The sequence below is a fragment of the Seriola lalandi genome, unplaced genomic scaffold (assembly GCF_002814215.2).
Source record: "Seriola lalandi dorsalis isolate HSWRI2012SDOR001 ecotype SW California unplaced genomic scaffold, Sedor1 jcf7180002052504, whole genome shotgun sequence".
In the NCBI taxonomy this organism is placed as follows: domain Eukaryota; kingdom Metazoa; phylum Chordata; class Actinopteri; order Carangiformes; family Carangidae; genus Seriola; species Seriola lalandi.
In genome coordinates this window covers 106,144-121,096 of record NW_019523057.1, presented here as the reverse complement: position 1 = coordinate 121,096, position 14,953 = coordinate 106,144, and the positions used below count along the sequence as shown (strand labels likewise).

General features: G+C 40.8%; 1 protein-coding gene across 4 annotated transcripts in view; it reads right to left on the bottom strand.

The window, feature by feature from the left end:
* Positions 1-14,953, bottom strand: part of wasf1 (WASP family member 1) — a 56,910-nt gene that overhangs the window by 27,387 nt on the left and 14,570 nt on the right. For all 4 annotated transcript variants that reach the window (XM_023400481.2, XM_023400477.2, XM_087172376.1 and 1 more), the window contains exons 2-3: positions 7,417-7,571; positions 5,720-5,854 (exon numbers count right to left, since the gene is read on the bottom strand). In XM_023400481.2, the coding sequence (XP_023256249.1) occupies positions 5,720-5,854; positions 7,417-7,549 (268 nt within the window). In that variant the 5' untranslated portion in view covers positions 7,550-7,571. The remainder of the gene's footprint in view (positions 1-5,719; positions 5,855-7,416; positions 7,572-14,953) is intronic.

Genomic DNA, 14,953 nt, shown 5'->3' with positions numbered 1-14,953 from the left:
GGGGGGGTATCTGTGGTGGAAGGTGTTTGGTGTGTTTGTTTTGTTACAGTCCAGTGATACAGGATGCACATTGTGTTTTTAGCTGTCATGCGGGTAAAGCTCATTTGAATAGATTTAATAGATGAAGAGTGAGATAAAGATAAGCATGTAACAAGTGCCAGAAAAAAAGAGTCAAGGAGAGTTAACAAGCAATAAAAAGATGAAAACTAAAGAAAACAGAGCAACTGTTTGCCAGCTGGCAACAGACGATTAAAGAGGAATACGGAATAGAAAGAGAGCAGAGAGACCCAGAAGGACTAATAGAAAAGGAAGGGGGACAGAGAGAGACTATGAAGTACATAAAGAAACAGTTAGAGGCCAGAGGGACTCAGGGTGGCTTTGTGGCTCTCCATAATGGCCTGCAGCTAGTGCTGTGATATAACGGTGCCATTAAATAGGGGATACAGGCCATTAGTTTGGCTGGCTAGAGTGATAGGGGAAAGAGAACCTGACAGCACACAAATAGCATCCACACAAGATGGAGGGGGAGCAGAGATCAATCAGAAAGATGAGAGAGGGCTGGGGAGGACAACAAAGACAGAGGAGGTGTTTGGGGGGGGGCAGTCAGGAGAGGAGGGGAGGGGGAGGAGGAGAAGGGATGGAGGCCTAAAGAGCGAAGTAAGGAACAATACCCTTTAAAGGCTTAAAGGTCAGTGGGGTGTGCATGGGCAAGGTCAGGTGAGTGTGTGTGTGTGTGTGTGTGTGTGTGTGTGTGTGTGTGTATGTATGAGACTGAGCGTGCATAAATTCATGTGATAAAGCACTTTTGACCTCAACCACTGCACCACCAGTGACACTGCCTTACATCACTCTGGCCATCTCTCCATCTCACATCTCTGTGACCTTCAGCTAAACATCGTTCATGTCGTCCACCATCTCACATTCTGTGCCCTTATCCTGCAGACAGGTAAAACATAATTCACTTTAGTGCGTCTTTTGACACCATCTTCGAATCCTGTGAAACTACCACTGTGTAGTATCTGTGGAGGTGACCAAACAGAGCTGTAGCTGTGCAGAGTCTGCATGAGGATTAGGAGGTAACCTGACTGATTTTTATACCTGATCACCACACAGTGTGTCTGAAGTGTGAAGGGAAGTTTATATTTAGTTCTTGGGTGTAAAAACACAGGTGTACCTGTCATGGTTAGGTTAAAAGCATGAATATGTAGGATCACATCTGTGAACATTTATTTCTATCTAGAGGGAACAAATTATTCAACCAAACCTTATATTACATGTGGTGGAAAGAGACATTTTTCAATACACTAAATGTTAACTAAATATCTGCTTAAGTTTATTATGTATACTGCTGGAAATCTTGTTTGACACCTTTTGTTGAACCATTGTAAAAGTTGGCACACAGTGGGAAGAAAAACCCTTTGGAATAACCTCATTTTTCAGTTAATTGTTCGTAAAATATGATCTGATCTGATCTTCATCAAAGTCATGAGTATACACAAACCCAATGTGCTTGAGCGAATGACACACAAACAATTGAACTTTCAGCTCAGGCAAATCGTTAGGATGTGTGTTGTGAACAGCTCTCTTCAGGTCATTCAACAGCATCTCTACTGGATTAAGGTCTGGGCTCTGACTGGGCCACTCCAGAAGGTGGATTCTCTTTGTTTAAAGTCAGGCAGTTCTGTAGATTTACTTTTATGTTCATTGTCCTGCCACGCCACCCAGCTTCTACTGAGCTTTAATCTGGCAGACAGCCACAGAGACATTATCCTGTAGGATACCTTTATATTGTCTATGGCAGTCTATTCATCGCAGGGAATTCATTTCTCCCAATGATGTCGAGCTGTTGAGGCACAGAGGCAGCAAAGCCCCAAGTCATGACGCTCCCTCCATTGTGCTTCACTGTTGTGATTATGTTTTCATGTTGGTATGCAGTGCCCTTTTCCCAGTAGCATTGTGGAGTGTGAAGCTGCTCTTTGGCAAACTTTAGCTGCACAATGATGTTTTATTGGAAAGCAGCAGCTTTCTCTATGGTGTCCTGCCACCATGCTCCATGCAACCATGCACCATGATTTGCGTATGGTAGACTCATGAACAGAGATGTTAACCACGTCCAATGATTCCTTTAAGCCTTTAGTTGTCTTTATCTTAACTGAGCATCCTGCTTTTGAGTCATCTTAGCTGGACACCCACTTCTCGGGAGAGTAGCCACAGAACTGACTCACCTCCATTTATAGACAGTTTGACTGCGGACTGATGAATATCTAAACTCTTTAAGATGACTCATTCAGTATAGACGAGAACAATACAATGACTATCCTTAGTTAAAATTGATCGTATTTCTTCATAACTGTAACTTTGATGAAGCTCTCACCACTGACAAGTCACAACATTAAAACCAGTTACCTGTTTTAATGTTGTGGCCGATCGGTGCATTGTTATTGACATGTAGGCTTATAAAAACGGTGAGCATGATATATACAGTATCAGCTAATATCAGCCTTGCCTAAGTGTCGTAGCTTACAATACAGTATGTGCACTTACATACCCATCAGTCACAACATTAAAGCCAAGTACCTGTTTTAATGTTGTGGTTGATCTGTGTATTTTAAGACAACTGTTTACATAATGCAGGTAATTCCAAAGGGTTCACTGACTTTTCTTGCCACTGAACACTGCTATTTAAATTTAGCTTCATTCATTCTGCAGCTGCATTTTTAATCATAATTTATTACAGTGATCACTGCACGAATTACGGATACATCAATTGAAATTCAAAAGGAAAAGTCTCAATAGATCATTATGAATGGCAAACACAGGAGAAGTGCATTGATAAAGATGAACAGTGATCACAAGTAGACACTCACCAATAGTACATGAGAGAAGCTTCAATGGATATTACAGCCTCGGTTTCATCAAAGGTGTTTATACTGCAGGGCTGTTTGTAATAATATTACATTACATAAATAAGGGGGCTCTCCGTGACACCTTTATTGTTATTGTTATGCATATATATGTGAGTAAGTAATTTTAGGAAAATACAGTTACAGCTCTTCCATACTGCTTACTCGCGTGTGAATTTGCTCTAAATTAAACAGGAACAATGATGATGATCGCTGTTTTGTTAAACGGTTCTGTACCAAAATTCTCATCCTGGTTCATATTTTCATTCAAATGAATGATGAGTTTCATTTTACGAAAATTTTAGTCATATTGGTCACATCGATATCAAATAAATTCAGTATTAATCCAGTAAACTGCTATATAACGAGATAAATTTTAAATTGATGCTACAACCATAAATATTTTAATAAATATCGACAATTATACAAAGATAATGCAGTGATAATTACTGCAATATTCATTTTACGCATCGTCCATCATGAAAAAGTTAATGTCAGATATAAACCATAATGTAGCTGTGAATCAGAAACCATCTCTGCAGCAATTTTGCTTCCAAGTTGTAACGTTTTGATCCACATTTTCAGGCCGGTTGGACAGAGTGTAATCAGTCAACGGGTCCCCAAATTTTAATGGGTCATTAAGGGTTTTAAAGGGTTTCAAAGAAGCTTGTGAGGGGTTCTGAGGACAGTATCTGTGAAATTCTTATTTTGTCCTCATTCTTTCTCCTCCATCCTGCCCGACCCCCATCCTCCAATCGTCATCCCTCCACAGTCCTGATTTATGGCCCCGTCCCTGCCTGCACTCATTCCCCTCTCTTTCACTCTTCTCAGGCCGAGCACAGATGTACACAGACACTTACGAGGCAAGTCATATGCTTGTGCTAAAAGCGTAGACTTTGCACAGCTGTGTACAGTGGTGTGTGTTACAGAGCGTGAGGGTAAAGAGGGCGGGAATGAAGGGGGGGGCATTAACAAGAAACAAACCCCTCCCACGACTGTCCATCTTTCTCATCCCCACCGCTACACTACCCCGCCATTATATTCACTTGATTTCTCTAATCTTTAATGAATAATTGGCGAGGGAGGAAAGTGGAGCAAAGTGCAGGTTCTTCCATTTACAAGACATCTTCATTCGGTCTTAAATGTGCGCGGAGGAGTTGAACTGAGTGGAAAATCTGTGTAACCTGCAGAGGAGGCCATTTCAACCTGGCCCAGAAAAATTCTGCGGTACAATCCTTTTACACTCCACTGCTTTTGCTGCAGTGCCCTGTATTATGCACCCATCCTTCTTTCCTTCCATCTTTCTTACTGTCCTCCTTAGCCTCCAACTCCACTCCACCCCCCACCCCCACCACCACCACCACACAACTGCAACTGAGCTGATCCTTATCCACTGTCTCTCGGGCAAATACTTAAGGCTAAAGCAGAAAATTCACTCTTATTTATGGAGGGAGATAAAGCCGAGGACCACATGCACACACCCACACACACTCACAATCTGTGTCCAAACACCGGATCGTCGCATGATTATGAACAAGTAGCCTTTTGCAAACACAATAAAAAGACTGGCTTTGTTGTTATTTGGGTATTTACCAAAGATCGTAAATGTGTATCTAATGAGATAAATGTTAATATCTTATTCTCTGCATGGTAGGTTGTGAGCCCTGTGTGTGTCACTGGGTTTGACCTTCAACCTCTGCAAGATAATATGAACTCACTTACCAGAAAACCCAGCACACCAGACTTCCACAATTAGAATTAGAGAATAGAATTAGTATATAGACAGGGTGAAGAAAGAGAGTGGAGAGAAGAGGGGGAAGTGCTGGAGTAGAGAGGAGGAAGAGGAAGCAGGAAATGAGATGAGAGGCAATGTGAAAAAAAAGGTGCAAACCAATTCAGGGGGTGAATGTAGAGGAGATTTTATCACATGAGGAAAAGGGAGGTGGAAAAAAAAAATGGAGCGCAGACCAAAAAGGAAGATTGGGATGAACAATCTGTGAGTAATCTGCAGCTGCAAGGGTCCGTTCTCGACTGTGTTAAAAACAGAAACCCATTATTCAGCAAAAACTAAGAAACAATTCAATGCTTTGTAAAAAGGTATCAAAGCCTTGTATGCACAGAAGAGCCATAAGCAGCGCTACAGCCCAATGAGCATTTTACTGTCTCTGTGTCAGTGACAGGGAAGCAGTTAGAGTAGCATTGTGCAAAGCCGTAAACACATTGCTGGACCACAGAGAATCGATATGGCGCCTTGGAGCATGGAATTACACTGCTGTGATTCTCCCTCTTTTTACTTTGCATTGACTGCACTCTCCTCTAGCTATGCTACCCTGTCATCCTGCCTCCCCTCTTTCAGGATAACCTGGCTTACCTGACAGTCTCAACGATTATCGCATTCCTTTTACTTATTGCTCGGCACGGATACAGGCTGACCACAGATCCAATACTCCACACAAAGGAAAGGCCTTCCGTGGGGAAATGAGGATCCAGGCAAAGTGAAACTCTGAATGTTTCTAATAGAGGCTGGTGTTTGTGCTATCAGAGGTGAAAAATGTCACCCATCATCTCTCTGCCTGTTCCTCTAATAACAGCCATTAACACCGGAGGGGAGGACATCACACAGCTCAAACCCACGCACACATCCAATTTGGCGGAGTAACAGACACACGGACGAAACAGGAGAGTTTAAGGTGTGAGTGAGGGAAAAGTTTACAAGAGAGGGAAAGAGTGTAAGTGAGAGTGTGTGTGTGTGTGTGTGTGTGTGTGTGTGTGTGTGTGTGTGTGTGTGTGTGTGTGTGTGTGGTTACAGCACTCACATTCCTCCTCTTTGGGGTCCAGCTGTGTGACACTGATGGAGAGGCGGTCCACACGCTCTTGCAGGGAGTTGACCCGGAAGGAGAAGGAGTGCGCCTCGTTGAACAGCTCTCCAAACAGGTCTTCTGCATATTTACCTGCACACACATACAAGAAAACAAACACTGGTAAACGTAGCCACAAAACACTTACACTGAAATATATATATAGATATATATAAATAATATACTATAATAACCAACAAAGTTTTAAAATGAAAAAAAAAAAAAGATCCAGCAATAATGAGAAAAATGTGTTAATTGTCTAAAGTAGATGATTAATGATAATGTTTATCAGTTTATCAGTACTCCCTGGAGATTTTCACATTCACATATTGAAGGTCTTAGTTATATTTCACATCAGCTGACTCTGAGGGCTTACCTACTCTATAACATCTAAATCATTTTGTTTTAAAAAAGGAAAACTGAAATCCTTTGTCAGACACAATCATAGCAACTAGAAGTGATGGTCTTCTTCTGCGTCAAGCAACATGGTTTTAAAAATGTGTGATAACTGATATGGAGTTGGAGAAATGCTGTGTCAGTTGTGACTGTAAGTCCCCCGGGAAGCTGTTGTTGCAGGCTGACTGCTCCGATGGAGATGTGAGTGCTAGAGATGTTTTACCAGAGACAGGTGTGTGATACCAGAGTTAGAGGAAAAACAAAGTTACAGATTAAACTTAAGACGAAAACTGGAGCATTTTAACTCAGTTATCTGTAAAAAATTTCAAACCGGTTTATGATACTTCAGTATGCGTGCCAAGTTCTGTCCTGCTAATTTCCATTATCAGACACCATTTCCTCCATGAACTGTATTAGACCTTTCAGCCTCTATAAATATGACACTACTGTAGCATATGAGTCACAACCATATGGCACAATATGTATTGTTTTCTCACCCTTGCCAACACAAAGCTTTACATTAGAACTACCAAATATCGTGCAAATTAGGTGACTGCCAGTGAAGCATATGTATAGATTTGCTTTGTAAATAGTCATGAATGACAGACTTACGCTTTCCACTGGAGAGTGGATTTTAGAAATCTGTCAACTGCAAATATGTCTAAACCTTCAAATCTGTCAGTAGTTCATTTGTTACTTTACCAAATGAACTATTACCATGATGTGCAGTATCTTTAATCATTCAATTTAATATTTTTTAATCAAAATATCCAAGCATTTCATTTATCCAGTTCATTGGATTTATTTTTGTTTTGTTTATTTTTATTTATTTATTTTTTTTAGAAAAAATATGCTATTATTTCACAATAAAATTTGCTTATTTATAGCTCTTTACTAGTCTATTAAACAGTTCATTACTAAATAAACCAAATTTCACAGTCTCCTCTCAAACTTTATTATCTCTTTGCAAAAATACACAATAATGAAAACTGATCTTGAGTGCTAAGGATTATTGAGCATGTCAAAAAACAGTTTTCTGAATATTCTAATATTCAGATTCCTTCAATGTACTTAATATTTCCCAGAAATAGGCAGAATGAGAACTGAATGTAGTATGCATTAGTTGTGTCAGTCCATAACAGCTGAAAGGTCGGTTGATCAACTTATGGGGAGCAGTGGTGTATATGTACAGTATGTGTGCTGTGTGTCTCTATTTAAATAAGTATGTGTGTATCTGTGTGTGTCCTTGTGCTACTGACTGAGGCTGCTGAGCTGGCGGATGACGTTGGCCAAGGAGATGTTAGTCACACACTCCAGCTCGTTCTTGATGTTTCTTGGCAGCACCGTGTGGCACAGGTGCCTGGGCTCGATGGTGCGCTTCACCAGCGGCATCCTTCTGCTGCAACACCACTAACTACAGGAGTCAGATGGAGGAGGACAGAACAGAGGAGGGGAAGGGAAAGAGGAAGGAGAAGTAACACAAGACAAAACTTCATTAGTACACCAATACTTGACATTGTGATTTTGCTGCTTACTACAACTGTGAACCCAAGAAGAAGAGACAGAGAAAACACTTGTTTAACTGATTGTTTTGCTAATAACATCGGAATTATAGAGGGAGGCTGAGAAAGCCTTTAGTATAGGAGAGAGAAAGATGAAAGAAAAGATGAAACATGCTGTGGGTTGAGGGGTAAAAGGAGCGTGCAGAGATTGAATACAGTGTGAGGAGGTTGGTTAAACCGGATCCTGGAGAAATATAAAATGCAGCAGAACAGCAGGGAAGAAATGTTTTGACATTGCTAACAGCCATGTTGCCTCATCTGTTTCACTGACTTAGCACTGTCTTTTCCTTTTCATCGTGCATAGCCAGGCTAACATACCTCAGCACTTTGTCTGCCCACTCAGCCATGCTAATGGCATTAAGGCTGCAGCGTGGGGCTTCTTAGGCCCAGTTCTCCTCCATTCACACCAATGGCAAAAACAAAACCACAGAGTCTGCAATAATCCAGAACCAGGCTATGTTTACAGAAATCATAAAAGGTGCACCTAATGTACCCATTTGCACTTAATACACCTTAACACCTCAAAAAGCCACAATAAACTGTTAACCAGTCAAAGAGCATGCACCTAGGCGAGCTGCTTTGTAAGGCTGTGAATGTCAGCAATGCTAACATGCTCACAATGACAATGCTAATATGAAGATGTATAATGTTTACCATGTTTACCATGTTCACCATCACAACCACCATTACAATAAATCCCAAGATGGGCATAAATATTTGGACAAAACTTCATGCCAATTCATCCAATATCAGTCTGAACCAAAGTGGAGCACCCCCTGATTTTTCCATCCTGACAGCCAAGCCACTACTAGCATGGCAAAAAATGTCACATATAATTGCCAGTCATAACTTAAATATATATGAGAGTTTAGATGAACAAAAAAACATGAAAGCAACTTGATGATGAAGGTGAAACTGAAAGGTGAGAGCTGAGAAGACAGAAACACCATCCTCTGTCTCTCTGCTGTTAGCCTGGTTTTAATTAGAGGAAGCATGTGCATTGATGTGGAGATCAGGTGCTCAGACAGACTGAGTGATTGACTGAGCTTGACAATGATAAGGCCTCGTTAAAGCACTTTAATTGATGTCTGGTTCTTTCAATATCACGCCATATTCTTAGCAGTGTTGCCGTCACTGAGGAATAAACATGATTATTGACCATATCCATAAAAATGTAGGCCAAAGAAGGCTATTCTAGGAAGTGGCCCAGCTTGGGATGGTTAGAGGGGAGAGAGAGGGGAGTCCAGTAAAAGGCTTTGTTGAGGTGATTCATCTCAGAGGCAACTTAACTAGGGGCATCAGTTGCCATAAAAGGCAAGAATGAGATCACGCACCTCTCTCTAAGCCATAGTTAAAAGTGGTTTGAATGAGGTGTGAGGGTGATGTTACTGTGACACAAACCCAAACACAGTGCCAAATCCCTTCCCATCCCCTAAAATAACAAGAAACCCTCTCTACTCTTCAGAGACTTTATTTCCTCACACAGTCTCTCCATCACCCACACACGTACGCTCTCTCTCCATTCTTTCCTGATTGGGATGCTTCTCTTGACCCAGTGCACTGACATTTTTCACAGCCTCTGGTGGTCTTAGTAAAAGAGGTTTAACCCCTGAGCTATCACTTTCCGAGGTGGAGGTGTAAACGCAATTGTTACTGTGTTGACCTTTAACATACAGGCCCAACACTGTTTAATGTAAAATCTACTGTGTTCAAGAAAAAGGGATACCAAAGGACAATCTCAAAACAAAAATAGCAAGGATTTAAAGCTGGCTGTATTAATAATCTCCTCTAAACCTCAGCAAAAAAGGAAATAAGCATATTTCCCAAACTCTCAATTTTTTCCTTTAATAAATAAAACATCAACAATAAAAAAATACAAATTTTGTTGTTAATCTAATTTTCTTCAAATAGAGTTGCTGCTCCCTTTGCACAATCTTCATCCCAACTCCCTCTGAGCAAAAACATGCTCCTCTTCTAATGTTGATTTAATATCATGAATCAATACAGCATTTATTTAACTTCATTCATCTAATAGGTTTACTTTATGAGAACAGTAAGTGTTCTTGTATTTTGTACAGCATATCTCTGGGGTACAGACGTACAGACAAATAGGGAGGCAAACAAAAATTAAATCAGTCAATCATAACTCTGTTTATTTCTCTGCCATGCATGTACACTAGCTTCTTTGACACAAACGCAGAAGATACACACACTCACACATACACACACACAGATGATGACAAATGTATCTTGGGGGCAAGCTCATACTGTCTTTGTACCCCTCCCCCCTGTGCTCATCTCTCCTTCTTCAAGGCTTCTCTCTTGTCTCATCTCCTCATAAAGGAATGTTTTGTCCTCTTAGCAACTTTCCTCCTACCGAGTGGGTCATGAGTTATTACTGCGGATGACAGAGGACAGATTTGTCTAAACTGGGAAATAAAAATAATGTTTTAGGGGGGAAGTGGAAGAAAGATGACACAGACAGAGAAACAACCATTTTAGGCGGTGGTGGGCGACAAATTGACTACACATTTAAAAGAATAATAGTAGCTTTATTTTCATATGACTTTATAGAAAACAAATATTTCATGGACGACAGAGAAACGCTGCCATAAGGGGGTGGGGGGGGGGATGATGGATTCAAAAACAAAGCAGCAGTAGATGAAAGGGAATTATCATTCACTCCAACCCTCAAAGCCACATAACATAAAAGCACATAGAAATGGGTGTTAAGTGATGATATTGATTCTGCCAACCTGGACTCCTCAGGGTGGGCTTTTCAAATAGCAGAGATGCTGACAGTTTCCTCTATTGATCTCTGATAGAAATTTACGAATGATTTAAAATTGCCATGCTGAAATTCAAGTGGTTGAGACGTTCTGTGTTTCAAAGTCATCCACAAAATCATGAAGTCAGTTATGAAATTTGCCTCTCTTTTATTAAGTGACTGCTGTATCCTCTACACTTGTGTTATGGGTTCATTTTAGTTTGTGCTCCACTTTCATCCCTGTTTTGGTCCCTGTTGTGGATCTAGCTTGTGAAACCAACGTTAAGAGGTTATCGGAAAAAAACAAACTAAGGATGATATCTATTTCCTTTACATTATAATAGGCTCATTTACATCTTCTTGATATTTGTTGTCACAGCATTAGAGAGTAAACAGTGTTAACTTGCCTTTCCTTTCAAAAAAATTCCTCTGTCTCAGGATACAGCACGTACGGGTTTATGTGCGTGATAAATGACTGCAGCATACATTTGCTGCTTCGCTGATTGGACATAAGTTAACCCAACACTGCTATCCACAGGAGGAAAGGTTTTCTCTAAAACACAAGCACTCACATACTGTATGAACACACACATACATGCTGCATTTATCCGCTGAGATTTCCATACCATGCTCTGACAAGATGACGTATGACAGCGCCATTCCTATGAGAACGTTTACAGATCATCTGGAGATATTTAGTTTTAAAGTGAAAGACTAAAAAGCATAACAGAGAAAGACATTGAGGAGGCGAGCCCAGCAGAGTAGATGATTTTTAATGGGCAGGTGTAGTGCGATGAAAACGACATGTTCTTGATGTGTGTGGGGATTTTCTCAGACTGCAGAAATGTAAGCGTTGCAGAGGAATTAATTACTCATAGGTAACCAGGCGGACAACCAATTACATATAAGAGCAGCCCACTAATGCTATGACTGAAATGATGATATGGGTAACACATAGCAGACAACTCAGACATAATAAAAGCAGCCATCAGGCAAGCTTTAAGTCCAGCTATGTGAATCATCTTTTCCGTATCTGTGAAACCAGAGGCCTTTCACATCATCCTGAATTAACAGCATTGCATACAGACTTTGCATATAAAATGATCGATCTGGAAACCTTTTGAACACAATAAATGACACCACACAACCTGAATCTGAGGATGAATGTCCAGACTGAATGACAAGCCTAAATCAAGCACATCAAGTCAAAAGATACATTTTTTATGTTGAGCAGCGGAGGTAATCACTCACTCTTTCATGAACAGCAAATCTGGGGTTTAAAAACTCTGGTCACACGTCACTTCCATGGACAACTCTCCACTGTCCACTGTGCTCACTGTAAAGCCCATATTAGAGTTAAACATACAGATGGGTAAGTAGGAATCTTTTCAGCTTGGCTATTTAACAATTATTCTCACTACACCAACAAACAGACCATTCTCACTTTTAGCTAATGGTCAATCACGTCTATGGTCCCCAGCTGAGATTCCACAGTGTTTTATGGGGCTGAAAGCGTACGAGGCATTTATGACTGCCTAGTGATTAGTCTGAGACAAATTCCTGACTATTCAGCACAATAGCTGCTCCATGAGAGAAAAGATGTAGATGACAGAACAGACAGAGCTAACACTGAAAAGATTACACTTTTTCATTTTCAGTTTGATCCTGATTCAATCGAGTGGGAACTGTGGTTTCCTCTTTTGTTCCCTTGACTGTGCCCTGTCAGTAAAATAGAGAACGGCCGTCACTGCAGCCCATACAAGTATCAAATGATGTGGGGTGTTCTCTGCTTAAAGAAATATGTCCCATACCTGCTATTTCCCTTCCTTTTCCGTCTTTTATTTTTGCCACCCAGGCCTGCCAGCCTCTTCCCTGTCCGCACACCCCTTTACCACTGTCCTCCTACTTTTACCGTCCATTCATCTTGGGTGGTGCTTCCCGCTGCCACCTATCACCATGGCAACGGCTGCAGTGGGATGTCATTGGTCACTTTATAATATCCCAAGAGAGGCAAAGAGGTGGGGGGACGAAAGGGTGGAAGGGGGGACTGAATGAGCAAAGATTGAGGTGATGTGTCAAAACAGTGATGGCAAATGATAAATTAATGCAATATGAGACGGAGAAGAAGAGGGAGATCGGGGACTTCTCATCCATTGTGTTTGAACACAAAGCAGGGTGAGGGACAGCACGTGCCGATAGAGAGCAGGGGGCCTCCAGTAGTGCGGCTCATTGCACTTGGGACAATATGTCCAACTACAGGCTCCAATGAATCCTAATGGAGCATTTATTCACTCATACTGCCACACAATATGGCTGCAGACCCTTCAATACAAAGGAGGTCAAGGGCCTTTTATTTGGAGGGCCTGGAAGAGACACCAGACCCTTGATACTCCATTAGCTAGGATTAGACGCGCGCACACACACACACACACACACACAAACACACACACACACACACACACACATATATATGCACACACACACACACACACATATATATGCACACACACACATATATATGCACACACACACATAAGAAACCAGAGTTTCCTGTGGTTTTACTTTGTAAATTCCAGAAGGAACTATTTCTACTCAGAAAGCAAGAAAAAAAAGAAATAGCAAACTTGACATGAACAGACACTGCATGTTCAGAAAGCACAACTAACATTCAGCTGTGTTGTAATTCTTCTAGTCCCAGTTTGCCCTCACAGTCGCTGGTTCAGTGAAACTGGAAAAATCACATGAAGAGAGGGGCAATAGAGAAAGCAACTAGCTGGAAACCAGCAAGCGAGTTGGCTGGAATTGAAATGAAATGGCCTCTGCCTTCTCAAACAAGAGAGATGTCATCATTCAGTGATGTAAGATTCATGGTCTGATTTTCTCACTGGATCGCCATGAAACAGAATCCAACACAAGGCACAGATTAAGACTTGGGTCTTATAGGACTCACATACTGAGTGCACAGTTTCTGCAGGGTTCACCAAGTCAAATTTATGATTTTTAATCAAAGTATACTTTTATTAAACATTTTCATAAATAAAAGTATGATTGAAGGGATAATACAGCCTAGAATTATTTAATATTGTATCACATATGTCCAGTATTTCCAAGCACTATATCAATAATTCTCAATGATATAATCAAACAATAGTAACTAATTTATAATATTTTTAATTAAATTGGATCTGTGAGATGTGGATAATGGATGAATAGACAGATTAACAACATAAAAGCAACGGCAAGGGCTGGAGGTTTGTCCTTTACTTATTTACATCCTGCAACCTGTAAGGGTCAATAATTCAATTTCTTGGAAAAGACTCACGTGTCAATCAAGAGCCAGGAGTTATTTAGTGCCACTCTAACTCAATGAAAGCCTAAAAACTAAATAAATTTACAATACTGTGCTGCTCCCTCTCTCCCTCTCTCTCTAAAACACTTTTTCAGAGCCAACTCACAGCTTGAAGATGGTTTCATTCTCTCTATCAAATTAGCCTGAACGTTTTGTCCTTTGCCCAGTGCTTCAGGGGAACTTGTTTCTTTCTACACTATGAACAGCTGCAAACACAAAAACACAGACGCCTAATCAAGGACGTTGGCAGAGCCGCAGCAGCCAATGGCAGAGCGAGCAGAGATCAAGCTGGCAGAGTTCACCAGCAACCGGTTTACATCAGTGATGTAGATATGTGAGGCAGGACAACCACCACAGCCCATTTTCCAAGGAAAACAAAGATGGAGGGGGAAGAAAATGTACATTGTCAAACTCAAAAATGATCAAGCGGAGTGCTGTTTCCTTTAGCTGGTTAAAATATTTTCTTGTGACTGCAGAGGCTCAGAGAAAAAATAATATGTCTAGCTCATCTTTTTTGTTATTCTAATGAGGCAGTTATAAATTTTTAACTGCTATTTGTTATTTCATTTTCTCTCTCATTAGCACATATGGCTGGAATTAAATCTGTATTCCCTTTAAAGCAGCTCTAATGCCCAGACACTTTTTATCACAAGATAATAAAACCCTTTATTTGCTGTCTCCCTGTGGCTGTAACTGAATCAGATGTCCTGGGGAAGTAAAAAATTTTTGAACTGATAAAAAAAGTGAAACAAAGAAGACCTGATGCTGAACTCATGATCACTGTAGAGACTCAGATCAGATGCCCCACCTTTCTCCAGCACCTCCACTACACCACAAAGCATCTCCCCTGATACCTTTCTGATGTAGGCCCGGTGCTGCGTCTGACAACTTTTGTAATTTTCTGAAACACAGCTACATCACGTAAGAATTGGAGAGGTGTGCAAAAGTAAGAAAGTGGGCATTGTAGGATTCTCTCCCCGAATCTGTTTTTTTTTTTTTTTTTATACTTCACAGACCTGCTTCACTCACTCTTTTGCACGTGGAAAACAGTGCAACACCATGGCTTCCTTTCAGGATGTCTAAAGTGTCTGTCTAAAAGTGTGTACTGTTTGATTTGA